The sequence below is a fragment of the Rhinoderma darwinii genome, chromosome 7 (assembly GCF_050947455.1).
Source record: "Rhinoderma darwinii isolate aRhiDar2 chromosome 7, aRhiDar2.hap1, whole genome shotgun sequence".
Taxonomy (NCBI): Eukaryota; Metazoa; Chordata; class Amphibia; order Anura; family Rhinodermatidae; genus Rhinoderma; species Rhinoderma darwinii.
The window spans coordinates 136,248,987-136,265,975 of NC_134693.1; the positions used below are offsets into that span (position 1 = coordinate 136,248,987).

At 40.9% G+C, this 16,989-nt stretch overlaps 1 protein-coding gene across 3 annotated transcripts in view; it reads right to left on the minus strand.

Annotated features, from left to right (window-relative positions):
• Positions 1–16,989, minus strand: part of EEFSEC (eukaryotic elongation factor, selenocysteine-tRNA specific) — a 130,801-nt gene that overhangs the window by 59,377 nt on the left and 54,435 nt on the right. For all 3 annotated transcript variants that reach the window (XM_075831782.1, XM_075831784.1, XM_075831783.1), the window contains exon 5: positions 1,281–1,913. In XM_075831782.1, the coding sequence (XP_075687897.1) occupies positions 1,281–1,913 (633 nt within the window). The remainder of the gene's footprint in view (positions 1–1,280; positions 1,914–16,989) is intronic.

Sequence of the window (16,989 nt, forward strand, 5' to 3'; positions counted from 1 at the left end):
AAGTCATACACACACTAGGGCTGGCCCTGGATATATAGGTCCTTTACTATATATAAACCTTACTTGATCATCGCACCCCCCCCCCCCTTAGAAACTCAGTAATTTGGCACCCGCTCATCAGGACCGGGTACTAGTCTCTGCTTGTAAACCGTTTGTTAATATAGAAAGAAAAGCAGACTACAATCTCTGGTAGGAACTCCGCAGAGTCTGTTTGCTCTTGTGTTGCCTGCCAATAAATAAAATATCACCTTTCACATGGGCAGTGAGGTAATGTGGATTTCCTTGGCAAAGTTTTTCCTGCATCAAAGCAGATTCTCTACACAGCACACAGCGCAGGCAGCGAATATCTCAATATAAGGCAGTTCCATCAAGAAAAACGTTCTAATAGAAAAAAAAACTATAGTAATACACAAAACCAGAATAGCAAATCATTCCTGGACAAGACCAAGTGAAAATCAGCAGCTACACGCCCAAGATATTGCTGCTGCTCTCATCTAAACAGAGAAAAGACAGAAAGAAAATCTCTCTACTTCTGATAAACCTGACAGAGAAAACAGTGACCTATCTCCTCCTAGTCAACTCCATTTTCATATGTGGAATGTCTGAGGGGTGGGGCCAGAGCTGGCCTGAGGGGGTGGGGCCAGAGCTGGCCTGAGGGGGTGGAGCCAGAGCTAGCCTGAGGGATGGGGCAGAGCTAGCCTGAGGGGTGGGGCAGAGCTAGCCTGAGGGGTGGGGCTTAGCAGGCCTGGTCTCCACTGCAGGTAGAGCAGCCTAAGAGTGGTGTCCTTTTAACAAGCATGTTGTCAGTATCTTAACCCTCTGAGCACCTAATAACTATTACAAGTCACAGATGGTTTCTGTGGTTAATCTATTTTTAAAGGGGTTTACCAAGACTATGATATTAATGGCCAATCTTTAGGATGGGCCATCAATATCTGATCGGTAAGGATTCGACTACCGGCACCCACGCTGTTCAGCTCACTGAAGGGGCCACGGTGCTCCATCGCCAAACATTTGGTAGTGGCGGTGTCTGGTATTGCAGCTCCCATTCACTGGCACAGCCACTACAAAACGTACGGCACGGTAAACAATGGAGGGGGCTTGGCGAGGGTGCTCAGAGTTGGATCCCCACCAATTAGATAGACCATTAATATTATAGTCCTGGAAAACCCCTTTCAAAAAGGTCTCCGTCACATTTTGTCATCCAATAACAGCTGTGTCAGACTTTTATAATTGACCGTCAAGATTTTTAACAGACAAACATTCATTCTTTTTCTTACCCGCTCTACTTGTCCTTCTTTGCGTTTCATCTTGAAGACCTTAAGCTTTGGAAGAAAAGTTTCGGAGTAGTTCTTCTCTTCCGCCCCTACAATCAGAACTCCATGAAACGCTAATCTGCAGGTGTTTGAATGGATGTCAGTGTCCAACTTCGATCCAATAACAAGGCACAATTTGGGACATGTGACCGGCTTCTCGAACTCCAGTAAGGCCCACTGCCACTTGGGAAGGAGCTCGTCTCCCTGAGGACAGTCTGCTTTGTCCGCTCCGGACTCCTTAGTGACATAGCTGTCCTGATACAAATATTCTTTACCAAAATCAAACCTGTCTCCAGGCTCTTCTTGGTTGAGTTGAGATGAAGGAACACTGAAGAACATGACTTTCCCCATCACGGTTTCATGACCCAATGTTATATGGAACTTGGTTTTGGTGCGAAGTGACCCTTTAAAGTAAGGGATCTTCTTGACGGATATTATGGCCGCATGGATTGTGTGCAGGGAGTCTGGGGTGCAGACAAGTCCTCTTTCTAATAGCTTAGGATCAAACTGAGTCACACAGATTCCCAGCCGATCGCCTTGCATAGCGCGGTTGATGGGTTGGTGAAACATCTGCATACTTTTCACCTTCTTAGACACCTAAAAGATAAAAGAGTCAAAATTGATGACACTGCAATGTGACAAAAGACGAATACAAATATGAGAAGAAAGTCCGTCAGCTTCAAGACAACTGGTCGTTCGAGTCTACGTATCGGACTGTCTCATCCAATAAAGTCGGCCAACCAAAGTCTTCATAAATGGGTTCAAGAGAAATGTGGACCATCATCTACCACTATTCATGGTCATTTCCACAAACCCTGATAACTCGTCGATTGATCAGACCAAGACCAGCCGAATCTTTAAATTGGCAAAATTTGTTCGATATTTATTGGCTGATATTTGCTACAGGAATTTTTTTGGGGCACCATCGATGCATCTTTCGCTTCTGCACACTCTCCGCCACATTATATGGGGTTTTTGTTATCTTGTTTCCCTGCAAAATATTTAATCCTGGGGGTGGGGCGCATGCTGAATATTTTTATGTAAGAGCATGATTAAACCGGAGGTGTATCATAAGCCTGGAGTGTGTGCCTGGTCATGCAACCTGTGACCCATAGTGGCGTATTCAAATGGAGTTAGCAGGGTGCATCAGAAGTATACGTCAGGAGGATTTCCCGATGTATACCTCAAATTGAAGCCGCCAACATATGCCACTGTATAGGTATACAATGGCATAAGTCAACCATAGACTCCCATGTTAAAAAAAAAAAAAAACACTGTACCAGGCGCTAGACTTGTTTTTACTGGTTACCTCTATGGAATAGCGCCATCGTATGCAGTTCCATACAGTTGAAAAGTAGATGAAACAGCTCCGTAGATGCCAAAAAAATACTTGAGAATAAGGCCCTATGGATACGCTTGAATTTTTACTGTAAACGCAGCATGAATACACCCCAAGTTCTGTGCCGATTAATTTAATAAAATATCTTTATAGGCTTTGAAGTTGATTTTCTGCTACATAGCTTAAACTCCTGCTTCCCTTCATACAGCCATAACGTAAAATAATAAGTGTCTGCCTACCTGCAGCCACCACTAGGGGGAGCTCACTGAAGACAGGTTTGTACAACTTTTATTGAATAATAGATCAGTCTTCAGTGTGTTCCTAAGCTCCCCCTAGTAGTGAACGGAAGCCGCCAGAATTCTATTTTATAACTCTAGTATAAAGAGAATCGTGGGGATTTAGAGAGCTCCAAGAGAAAAATAAGGCTCCTGCCACTATAAAGAAATATTGGCAAATTAATCAGCACAGAAAGTTATGTATATTCAGACTAAAAAACAAATAAAATTATACATTTTAGAATTATTATATTTCCTCAATTGCATACACCTTCCTTAAAGGGGATCTGTCACTAGTTTGTTAATTCCCTATCTCCTAACTAATCTAATAGGCGCTGTGATGCTGATAACTACAGTGTAAAAAAAATGTAAAAAACTTTTATTATTTGCAAAATTATGTGCATTTTCTAAACCTGTTAATTTGGTTATACTTGCCAAATGGGAGGTGACTCTTTCCTTTCACTCTGGGCGGAGTAATGTTTTCTGTATGATGCTGCCCAATCGTCATACAGCTTTACCCCCTTCCCTGCCCAGCAACCCAGTGTGATCACATAGTATACAGCTGCCACTCCCGAATGTGTTTTCAACTGGTGATACCTCCAGGTTGTTTCACAGCCAGAACTTGGTGTCATATAAAAGATTAGAATCGCCTCTTTCACATGCCCCCAGAACCACTATTCTAAGTGGTCCACAGCCTGCGATATGACTATTTGAATTGATCCCCCGTCCCTCCAGCCTCATTCTCCTACACTGTGTGAAGCAGCTTCATGCTGATAGGACAGCTTCAGAGGCTGGGAGGAGCTCCAACTCAGGAGGATCGCTGGGGGTGACGCCCACTTGTCTAGTATAGACTCATTTGCCTATTTAGAAAAAAGCTCATAACTTTTAAAATAATAAACTTTTTGGGACACAATTTTCACTAGTATTATCAGTGTGACAGCACCTATTAGATTAGCTAGGAGATAGGGCATTACCAAACTAGTGACAGATCCACTTTAAGGGATTTAAGTAATGTAGAGGTGACAGGTCCACTTTAAAACACCAATGAGTCCATAATGCGGCTACCAACTAAAACAAGTCTGGATGCAACACAGTGGCATAAAAGTTGCGTGCTCCAGGTATAGCAGTAACAAATATCTGCAGGGACGGGACAGGGCAGGTCATCCTGGCAAAGTCACCTTACTAAAAAATGTAGCAGCCATTGTGTCTCGGAGTCTCTAGTCCCTATGAAGACGCTATGAATGATTTAGTAAGCCATTTATCAGCTGCTGGGGGGTGTATCACATAGAGAAAAGACATTTCTGTCTGTCCACGTTGAGGTTATAATTACAGGAGATCCCTCATTCGTCTGACATAGAGTACGAGATAAACATTGGGCAGGACCGGGGCCAAAGACTTGAAAGTCTGTAAACCGATGCAAGGACTTTGTGCCCTTAAATGCTCCGTCCATCGAGACGGAACGAAGATCCATTTAGAAGCTTCTTGCAGATTCAATTTGTGGCTGGTAAATATATGAAGTTAGTCTCCGGGGGAGAAGTCCGGAGAAGCCGCAATCAATACGAGACTGTGTTAAGTGTTCTCTTCCGCAGGAGTAGCTCTTGTCTTGGACATTATAAAAGCAATTCATTTACAATCCCGGTTATTGAAACATCATTGTATTTCATGTAGCTGGTGTGGAACTGAAGTAAATTGTATAAATATAGACGGCAAGACATAATGAACTGACCATAAACACTGAAGGAGAGGTAAAGCGAAACGTAAAATAATACCGCCATAGTACGATCCCAATAGAAGTGCCATATAGTGTCTAAAAATACCGCAATATAGTACATAAATAATAGTGCCAAGACAAAGGCCCTTTTACACGGGTCAATGATCGGGCAAACGAGCCTTCATATGAACGCTTGTTCCCGATCCTTGCCCCGTATAAATAGGGCAACGGTCAGCCGATGAACAAGCCAACGTGTAAACAGGGTGTTGGAACTGTATGGGGACGGGCGATCGTAGTAACAATTGCTCGTCCCTATACATAACCAATCACAGCTCCTTGCGAAAGGAGCAAACAAGCGCCGATCAACAAGATGTCTCGTGGATCGGCTATCGTTTTTACAGTCCATATTTGCCGATGTAAAAGGACCCTAACAATGACACAAAGTGCTCTGTAGTGCCCAAATAATGAGACTATACAGTACCTAAATAATACCACAGTCTGCCATGATGTAAGCTTAGACTACGGCGGGGACAAGATAGTGAAGACCCCAGGGCAATTGATCCCATTGCATAGGCTATAATCCAACCCTAAAGGGTCCGAACAATATTGACAATAAAGGGGTTCTCCACTTTGGACAGTCTCTACTTGTTAAAGGGGCGGCCTGACAATAAGATTTCACCAAACTGTCCCTTTGCTTGGATCCCCAGCGATCAGTTGGGATCTGTGGGGAAACCTGGCAGTAAGAGCTAAATTTTCCTGCAGCGCCGCCACAGGGGAAATTAAGCATTACACTGTACTAATTTCATAATTATGTTTTTTTTCGTGTAATACAGGACAGGACAGATCCTCCACTCTGCCCAAGAGATGAGGATCCTGAACAGAGAACCCCCCCCGATATTAACTCAGAATTCCCTAATGGGGTGTATGAAAATGGGTTTACTACACCGGACATCACCTTCAATCACGGTCAGGGACTAGCTAACACAACTGCAACAACATTGTGGTCATTAAATTAGATACCTAATGCCCTGTGCGCCAAAACAAAGTATACTGTACTTACACCAAGAGAGAGATAGAAGCTATAATACCAATATTGAACACCAGGTGGCGTCATTTGTACAACTCACTAGTAACAAGTCACATATAGAAGATCGATCACGCTCTACATAGTGTTTGACTATATATCCCAGCATGCCCACTGCTAAATATGAGGGATATGCAATGTAGACTGTATATTAAAGGGAACCTGTCCCGTAGAACTTGCAGTCTGATCTGTGGGTAGCATCTTAAAGAGCGGGGGAGCTGAGCAGATTGAGGGTTTAGTTCTGGGGTAAATGACTGTTTTAACTTGTATTTTATTCATTTCCAGCTCATTCTGGGCTTCGTAGGTCCAGTGGGCGGTTCTACTCCGTGATTGACAGCTATCCCTCTATGCACACTTATACGGGGAAGGCTGTCGATCATTGAGTGACTCCGCCCATGAATGGTCAACAGGACAGACTCCCACTGAATGGCTGGACTGGTGGCAGGTAATTTCCATCACGTCATACTATAAATTTCTATATAGAGAAACCGGATAGGTTCCCGTCAATATTGCTGCAGTGGAGCTTACAATCTACCAGGCACAGTGTCATTTACAGGCGTGCTGGGAAGTGGCGTTCAGCAAAAACCGGAGCTGCAGAGGTCGCTTCAGGCTGTAAAACTACATTCGGCTTAAATAGATTTGGCATTTCGGAATTCTTTTCATAAATTGAAGTTTAAAAACACAAATAAATGTTCAGACTTCCTTCCTCCCTGAGCCTCGCACCTCGCGGTGTTAAACTGGCATTTATTAGGACGTATTGTATGACTGATCGCCGCCGGTTTTCGATCCAAACCACAATTAATAATGTTAATTGCAAATGCCTGTAAGCTTCTTCAGTGTTAATGTAGCACGCTAATAGGACGGCCGCCTGCAACTGAATATCTTATTCAGTGGAATTATTTGACAAGGGGAAACAACATTAATTCAATGTATCACCTTTCAAGGTCACGGAAAAATGAAAGTCAGCGAAAAGAAAGAAAGGAAGCCGAATACAAGCTAGGACATTCTTTAGGAAATTCCACAAATGCAGAACAGTGGGACAGAAAAAAAATAAAAAATGGGACGTAATATTAACCGGATACGAGCTCCTCGTCGGCGGCTCTGATTAACCCCTTTCCTGCCAGAGACCTCAGAGACCATTTTTCCATCTGAGGGGCCGTTAACCCTAAATAGTCTTCCTTTTTGGAATGACCAATGTGGTCGGCATCACTATTACAGACATGCAGGGAATATTCAGCAAGTAGAACCTATCCAGTCAGGAACAGCCTGTATTATAAATTTAGAGATGAATTAACAATTCTGCAGCTTCAGAGCTGAAATCATAAAGAATCCCCTGCTTGTTCAGCGTCTGCATAGAGCTTGCTCTAGCGATTTGTATTCTAGGAGGTCTCGTCTTTATACCAGGCACTGTACAGTAGTGGGAGCTCTGCTAAGCTGTTGGGGGGTGGGGTCTATCAAAAAGTTGGTTTAAATTTTCTTAATGCCGACCAGCAGAATTTTGAATGCAGCTCTGGAGTATAATACAGGATCAGTACAAGATAAGTAAGACAATGTATATGCAAAATGACAAAAAAATTGTATGTAGATGTTCTACTTTAAAAAAAAGAAAACCCATTTCTATACAATTAATAGATGGGGGGGAGGGGGTTCTCTGTTCAATATCCTCATCTATTGGGCAGAGTGGAGAGCGGTTACATAGAGCGTCTCTCTCGCTCTGGAGGACCTGTCCTGTATTACATGAAAAATCCACTAATATGACTTTGCACTGTGTAATGCTTAATTTCCCCTGTGGTGGTGCTGCAGGGAAATTAAGCTCTTACTGCCAGGTTTCACCACAGATCACAGCTGATCGCTGGGGGTCCCAGCAAAGGGACAGTTTGGTAAACTCTTATTGTCAAGACACCCCTTTAACAAGTAGAGATTGTCCAAAGTGGAGAAGCCCTTTATTGTCAATGTTTTTGCGGACCCATGAGGGTTGGATTATAGCATATGAAGTGGGGTCAATTGCCCTGGGGTCTTCACTATCTTGTCCTCTGGAGGACCTGTCCTGTCCTGTATTACACAGACAACACAATGATATAAATGGACACTGTGTAATACTTAACTTCCCCTGTGGTGGAGCTGCAGGAAAACGTTACACTTACTGCCAGGTTTCCTCAAAGATTATAGCTGATCGCTGGGGTTCTCAGCAGGAGGAGACTTTGTGATCGGCTTATTGTCAATGGGACCTTCTAACAAGTAGGGATCGTCCAAAGCGGAGAACCTCGTTAATGGTAGACAGTCACATACCCTTCAGTTTACTGTTTTTTAGTGAGTGGAACCAGTGCCGTTCCTGGGGCTCCGCGGCAGCCATTTCCCCCCTGTAACAATACACGAGTCTGCACTTTGTCAACTTCCTTGAAACCGCTGACATGTTACAGTCCGATCTATTAGTAAGATGCAGCCTCATGAATAATGGTCCAGCTCACAAAAAATGGCTGCAAAGGTAGTGGATACAATTCAATATCCTCTGCAAATGGAGCTGATGGCACGCGCTGATAGCCGGGATCATTTCAATGAATAAGAAGTCCTGCTGTGACAGGTTTAATATTGCATTTTTAATGCACCGCAGCGTCCCGCAAGAATACCGGGTCTGTCTTCCCACGAGACTCTGATTAATCAAAGCTTATCTGGTATTACCCCTAGCAACCAAATCAGGGTATTTAATAACATGGAGCAAATATGTTACCCATAGCAACCCGATAAGAGCTTTTATCCATCGCTTGATTGGTTGTTGACGCTTGAATTGCTACATTTTATCTAAAATCATAATAAATAAAAAACCACAATTGTTTCTTTTTCAGTAATGGAGCTAAAATAAGAGAATGCACCATCACAAAGGACGTCTCTCCCGCGAGCCTGTGGTTTTCTGCGCGGATCGCCCCCACAACGGCTCCCGGTGATGGATCTTCCCCTTGGGTACGAGAGAGTTTCTAAAAATATATTTATGTTTGCCTGGTGCCACGTAAAGAGTGTGAGCTCTACCTATCTCAAATGGGAATCAGCCTGAGAGTCTGCGCCGGCCCAGGAAGGTAATTCTTGCAATCGCAGAAATGAAATGGAGACATGTTAGATCAGTGGTGCATGAATATTTACTCAAGCCAGGCTTTACTGCACTCAACCTGGGTTCAATTTTGCAAATTAAAATGAGCACTGTGTGGATGGAGAGATTAAAGTACAGCGTCCTAGAGGCTGCCGCTCGCTCGCTGAGGTATTAAGTGATCCGCTCTCCCGTATGCCGGGCTATTTTGGGGATGTTATTGAGGGAGGTCAAAAGGGATTGCTATAATGGAGGCTGCAGGTCAAGGAAAGGTCACGGCTTTGCATCTTTGACCGGGTGTAATGAATTTATGCAAATCACGCTAATTGTTACACAGGATCATCTATGGAAGTATTAATAATTATAGGTCTTATGTATTAGAAAAAAAATATATATATATATTTTTTTTTTTAAACAGCGCCACCCTTGTCAATGGGCCGTGTTTGGTATTGCATCTCGGCTATAGTTACAGGAGATGCAATAAAAGGCACAGCCTATGGACAAGGGTGGTGCGGTTCCTGGGGGGAAAAAAAAAGTAGACCCTTTTTTCTTTTCTTTTTTTTTTTTTTTTAAAACAGCGCCACCCTTGTCAATGGGCCGTGTTTGGTATTGCATCTCGGCTATAGTTACATGAGATGCAATAAAAGACACAGCCTATGGACAAGGGTGGTGCGGTTCCTGGGGGGGAAAAAAAAAAAGTAGACCCTTTTTTCTAATCCTGGATAACCCCAGGCAATAAATCCTCCCACCCCCGCATTATTCCATAGTGTCCCCTTTTTTTTTAGGCCTTTTCATAGAAGTCTGTATGACAACATTCTCGTTGGTTCTGGCTTTTTGACCCTAAGTCTATGTGCCCTGTTAAAAAAAGGCCCATTATTATGTTGCAATTTTCTTGCCCCACTAATAAGCAGTTGCCTATTGCCTGTTCACACGTTCAGGTTTTGACCAGGTTTTTTTTTTTTATACAGTTTTTACAACCAAAACCAGGTGTGGATTCATCTAATTGGAGAAATATAATTTGTCCTTTATACTTTCCCTCTATTTATAATCCAGACTTGGTTTTGGCTTCAGTAACTGCATTAAAAAGCCTGAAATAAAACCTGCACGTGTGAATACACCCAAACTGTTACAGCCAGAAGATGGAGGTTCACACCATGACATCTACTGAACGTACCATGAATGATTTGATATATTGAGTTCTACTAATAATACACTACAGTTGGTCAAATTGGATTTCAACATGTTTAATCATATTACCTTTAATTGCCACATGTCCGAGCCGAGAATAAAACCTATAACAAAAGCAATAATGAAGAGAGACAAAAACAAAAACTTTTCGAAGCCCGTATGATAAATTGTCTCTTACTATCCGCCATATTATTGAAGGTCCCCATAGCATATAAGCCGTGCGGCCCGTTACTGTGAGCTGGTGGCGGATACATTCTTATCAAAAGGTCAATTTAAAAAATGAATACAAATTATAAAAAAAGAAATAAAAAAACTTTTGCTATTGGACTTTTTGGACATTTACAGTCTGCACTGAGACTTCTTGTAAGAAGTGGTTCAGAAAAATGTAGAGGAAAAGACAGTAAGGCTCCACGCACATGACCGTGCCCGTAATTACGTGCATGGCCGCCCGTATTTACGGGCCGTGCTCCCATTATAAATTATGGGAGCACGGTCCGTAAAATAAAAAAATATGTCCCATTATTTTCTGCACGTTTCGACGGCACAAACACCTTCCCGTAAATATACAGGAAGGTGTCCGTCGGCCATATAAACTAATGTTCCCGTAATTTCAGACCGTAATTACGGGTGATTTTACGGCCGCGTGCATTGAGCCCAAGGCCTGGAATAGATAGTATTGCAGGACATACAGGGGCTTATTGGACTAGAAAACACAGTAAAAACCTCTCCAAAAGACCACCTGTATGAGAAGACCACCCCCATCTAGATTAGATTTAGCTGTGACTGTTTCAGTTCCCATATTTTGTGTATATTGTCCTTTTTTTTTTTTTTTTAAGAGGACCTCCCGCCTAGAAGACCATTTTTCGCTGCAATTTTGAATAAATATCATCCTTATAACCTGTATGCAGTGAGCTCCCCCTAGTGGCAACTGCAGGTAGACAGAATTTTACCATGTAACAGTGTATGCAGGGGATTTGGAGCTCTGTATCAGAAAAATAAAGCTCTGACTGCAATGAAGAAATGAATCCGCACAGAACTTTGGACCTTGATCAACATGTTTAAGAGTGGACACTCACATTAAGGCCTTGTTCAGATTTTGCGCTTTTCAGATTTTGCATTTATTTTTAAGTCAAAACCGGGAATGGAACTTAAAACAGAAGAAATATATAAAAGGAAGGCCTTAAAGTGTCTCCCCTTCTGGATTTAATTCTGGTTTTGCCTTAAGAAAATGCATGCAAAATCTGCATCAAATCTGCACCATGTGAATAACGACTTGATATTAGAACATTTGTTAGATCAGTAAATCCTGGAGTCTTCAGTCAACTATATTCCGCTCCAATAATCTCGGACGTTTCCACGGACAAATATGTTTGAAGAGAAATTTTTCCCACCTGGGACTATAAAGAGAAATCAGGTAAAGCTGCCAACTCTGCCCACACCTGCTTTACATCGCTGCTGATCCCTGAGAAGTTAATTAATGTGACAGCCACTGCAGAACATTTATCAGTGTGTAGCAGAACGCTGACAAGACAGACGCAAGAAATGGCGGAGGGAGGAGCGGCACAAGTTATTTAATGTTCCTTCCTGAAGTGCAAAATAACTTGTAATATAATGAGACACTTGATAGGCTGAAAATTTATGAGGATTTAGACGTTGAGCATAATTCGCACCACGTAGGAGAACATTATTTCGCGGCTGCAATTTCTGTACAGTGAAATACCATAAGTCCAGGAATCAAGTCTTCTGTGTACTGCACCCCTTAAGGGGAGAATCCTGCTCTCCTATCTAGAAGCTGCAGTAGCACAGAGGACATTATACAGAAGTAATGAACAGTGTAGCTGAGAATCCAGTACTGGGGTGGCATAGAAATCTTACCAGCAAGTGTGTGTCCTTCTCTCTCCTTCTGCTCACCCCTGTCTGTTGCTGACTAACTCTCTCTCTCTCTGTCTTCTCCTCTGCTCCCTCTCCTCTCCATAGACTTGTATGGACAGGCTGTGAAGAGACACATAACCACCTTCTGCAGCCTGTCAGTTCTGCTCTGTAACTAGGGACGGACTTGGCTTGAGGAGGTAGACAGCAGATTACAGAGAGGGAGACACCTAGCGGCAGTAACTTCACACAGAATTTGGACGGATAAAACAACAAAATTTTAACATTAAGTAACTTACAAAGTTGATCTATAATTAGGTGTATTATTTGATCAGCTTAAGTTGTTTGAAAGTTAGCGTCCATTTAAGAGGATTCCCACCCGAAACCGGACGAAGAGCGGTATGGTAGCACTCAAACATCCCTGTGGCTCCATAATAAGTCCTATGTGACACCATGAAGTGTGCATGAGACCTTAAAGGGGTATTCTGGTTATAACAACTTATCACTTAGCCCAGCAGCAGTTTCTGTCAGTGCCACACACTTTGACTGGCGCGTCAGTGGGCATGCTTGACCGCAGCTCCATTCAACTCCTCCTAGCAAGCGGTCATGTGGCTGGGGAAAACGGGAGACATGAGACTCCCATTCTGGAAATTGAGAGAAAACGAAACACGGCGCCACATGGTGCAGGTTACCCAAGTGGGAATGGATAATTTGAGAAGAGTGATGCTTACCTCGAAGCAATGAAATTTGAGCGTTGGAGAGAAAGGTGCTGCTGCTGCCGGGACTCGAGGCCGGTGATTCCAGAAGAACGACCGCAGATACTATGCTGGGTAGGCTGAAAAAAAGAGAGTCTGCAAGGGCGCTGCTGCACACGGATAAGACCGAAGTGAAAACTACGGAATGTTGATGATAATCCAATGATAAATGATGATGATTGAATAAAATTTTATTGGTAATACGACTACGCGTTTCAATGCCGTACCGGCATCTTCATCAGGTCGTGAAACATAGAACAGAAATCACAGTTTAAATAGAGTCATAAAGTTCGAAAAACCCGCCAATGTGAACAGGGGCAGGGCGTTCAAGTGACGTCAGAGTTCAAAGGTTAAAAAATGACAGATAACAATGACCAAAAAATAATAAACGTAATCAAAATAATAAAAATGATAAAAAAGGAAAAATGAAGTCCATATGCTAGGAAACAATATGGGAACAATAAAACAGGTAGTACCAAATCAGGGGATGCAGAACAGGATGAGGGGTTATCCGTGAAATAAACGGATAAATAGGTGCTGGTGTCAATACAACAATTATAAACAATATAAGAATAAAAAGTATGTAAAATGTATAAATAGGCCGTATAATGGCACGATAATCAGGAGAGTCAAAAGACAATTGGAACTTAATCCTAATACACACAAAAGAATGCAGTCGGCAAATGCCGGTAAAACATAAATAAATAACAGCTCAACGAATGTAGAAAAAAGGGATGTCATATATGTAAATTTGGAATGCAACAACATAAATATGAGCATTACTGAGAGAATAAGGGTACCAATACTGGATATGAATAATTAATAAGAAAATAGTGAACAAATGAATCTGGTATGGTATAATGATACGCTATAAAGCCGATATTAGAGCCGACAACCGGTAAATGATAATAGGTAAACAACGAAATAATAAAAATGAAGAATGATATGGGGACAAGAGGCTAAATGATGCAATGTATAAATGTAAAGGACAGTGACTGATAATTAACAGTATGTACTATTAATACTGATGATGGCAAAGGGCATATGACCTGAAGATATAACAAAGAAATACAGAATAAATCTGTAACGGAATGAAACACTGGTGATGCAAGAGAAAATAAAAGTAAGCAACGATGAAGATAAAACAAAACATTAATGATACAAAACATAAAATCCACAAATATATTAAGACGACAACATGGGTCAAAAAAGCAGTATAGTCATGAATATATAATATAATGTCATATCATGAACTGAAACATATATCAAAAAATGGAAAAAATACTGTATTAGTAATTAAGCCAAATTAATCCAAAGTGGACTCAGAGACATCATTAAGGCCATCAGGTTGAAGGGTTTTCATTTTAAAAATCCAGTAGTTTTCACGTTGCTTAAGTTTGCTGAATCGATCAGTGATATTTTGCGGAATTTGCTCTATAGGTGTAATGAGCAAACTGCTAAACTGTCTATTATGTGTAGTGGAGAAATGTCGAGAGACACTATGTTTTAAAAAAACAGTATTTATGTTGAATCTGTGGTTATTGATTCTGGTCCGTAAACATTGCGTAGTACGGCCAATGTATTGGAGATGACACGGACATTCCAACAAATAAATGACGAACGAGCTTCCACAGTTCAGAAAACTATTGATCTTAAAAGATTCTTTAGTCATTGTGGACATGTAAATGGAGGTCTTGTGAGTGATATTAGTGCAACACATACATCTCTGTCGGCCACATTTAAAAGAGCCCAAAATTCTAGGAAGCAAACTGGAAACAGGTAACATGGGATTTTTAAGCTTACTAGGTGCTAAAATGTTTTTTAGAGATTTTGATCGTCGATAGGTGATGGTGGGTCTATCCGGTAATTCAGTTTTTAAAAAAGGATCATTTCTCAAAATGTGCCAATGTTTATCAAGGACCTCTCGGATTTTTTTGTTTCCACTATTAAAAGTTGTAATAAAATTATTAGAAAAAATTGTACAACTGACTCCGATTTTACAGAGGAATGTAACCTATTGGAAAAAAGGTTTAGGGAAAAACATTTTCCTTTAAGTTTAATCAAAGGGGCACGTCAGAAAGCTTCTTTGTTGTCACAATCTTCGTGCATTAAGCAAGATAGAGCAATCGATAATAAACAGAAATTTAGTAATAATTTTATTACAACTTTTAATAGTGGAAACAAAAAAATCCGAGAGGTCCTTGATAAACATTGGCACATTTTGAGAAATGATCCTTTTTTAAAAACTGAATTACCGGATAGACCCACCATCACCTATCGACGATCAAAATCTCTAAAAAACATTTTAGCACCTAGTAAGCTTAAAAATCCCATGTTACCTGTTTCCAGTTTGCTTCCTAGAATTTTGGGCTCTTTTAAATGTGGCCGACAGAGATGTATGTGTTGCACTAATATCACTCACAAGACCTCCATTTACATGTCCACAATGACTAAAGAATCTTTTAAGATCAATAGTTTTCTGAACTGTGGAAGCTCGTTCGTCATTTATTTGTTGGAATGTCCGTGTCATCTCCAATACATTGGCCGTACTACGCAATGTTTACGGACCAGAATCAATAACCACAGATTCAACATAAATACTGGTTTTTTAAAACATAGTGTCTCTCGACATTTCTCCACTACACATAATAGACAGTTTAGCAGTTTGCTCATTACACCTATAGAGCAAATTCCGCAAAATATCACTGATCGATTCAGCAAACTTAAGCAACGCGAAAACTACTGGATTTTTAAAATGAAAACCCTTCAACCTGATGGCCTTAATGATGTCTCTGAGTCCACTTTGGATTAATTTGGCTTAATTACTAATACAGTATTTTTTCCATTTTTTGATATATGTTTCAGTTCATGATATGACATTATATTATATATTCATGACTATACTGCTTTTTTGACCCATGTTGTCGTCTTAATATATTTGTGGATTTTATGTTTTGTATCATTAATGTTTTGTTTTATCTTCATCGTTGCTTACTTTTATTTTCTCTTGCATCACCAGTGTTTCATTCCGTTACAGATTTATTCTGTATTTCTTTGTTATATCTTCAGGTCATATGCCCTTTGCCATCATCAGTATTAATAGTACATACTGTTAATTATCAGTCACTGTCCTTTACATTTATACATTGCATCATTTAGCCTCTTGTCCCCATATCATTCTTCATTTTTATTATTTCGTTGTTTACCTATTATCATTTACCGGTTGTCGGCTCTAATATCGGCTTTATAGCGTATCATTATACCATACCAGATTCATTTGTTCACTATTTTCTTATTAATTATTCATATCCAGTATTGGTACCCTTATTCTCTCAGTAATGCTCATATTTATGTTGTTGCATTCCAAATTTACATATATGACATCCCTTTTTTCTACATTCGTTGAGCTGTTATTTATTTATGTTTTACCGGCATTTGCCGACTGCATTCTTTTGTGTGTATTAGGATTAAGTTCCAATTGTCTTTTGACTCTCCTGATTATCGTGCCATTATACGGCCTATTTATACATTTTACATACTTTTTATTCTTATATTGTTTATAATTGTTGTATTGACACCAGCACCTATTTATCCGTTTATTTCACGGATAACCCCTCATCCTGTTCTGCATCCCCTGATTTGGTACTACCTGTTTTATTGTTCCCATATTGTTTCCTAGCATATGGACTTCATTTTTCCTTTTTTATCATTTTTATTATTTTGATTACGTTTATTATTTTTTGGTCATTGTTATCTGTCATTTTTTAACCTTTGAACTCTGACGTCACTTGAACGCCCTGCCCCTGTTCACATTGGCGGGTTTTTCGAACTTTATGACTCTATTTAAACTGTGATTTCTGTTCTATGTTTCACGACCTGATGAAGATGCCGGTACGGCATTGAAACGCGTAGTCGTATTACCAATAAAATTTTATTCAATCATCATCATTTATCATTGGATTATCATCAACATTCCGTAGTTTTCACTTCGGTCTTATCCGTGTGCAGCAGCGCCCTTGCAGACTCTCTTTTTTTCAGCCTACCCAGCATTCTGGAAATTGGTAAGGCTCTTTGCAGTGAGACCCCCACTGATCTAACATTAATCCCCTATCCAGAAGTCACGTGATGATTTGTTATAACCGGAATACCCCTTTAAACTGGATCACCAATAATCATATTTTTCATTAGGTGGTATGGCATGAATCTGGCTCCAGAGGGTGTACATTTTGGTCAAGGGCAGTGTAGGTAATGGCCAAACTGCTCGTGTGTCCATAGCCAGCGTCTTCAACTCCAGTCTTCATGACCAAATACGACCAGCGCACCATCTGCACGGAGTCTACATGTTCAACTCTGTTGGGTTTCAGGATCCTGTG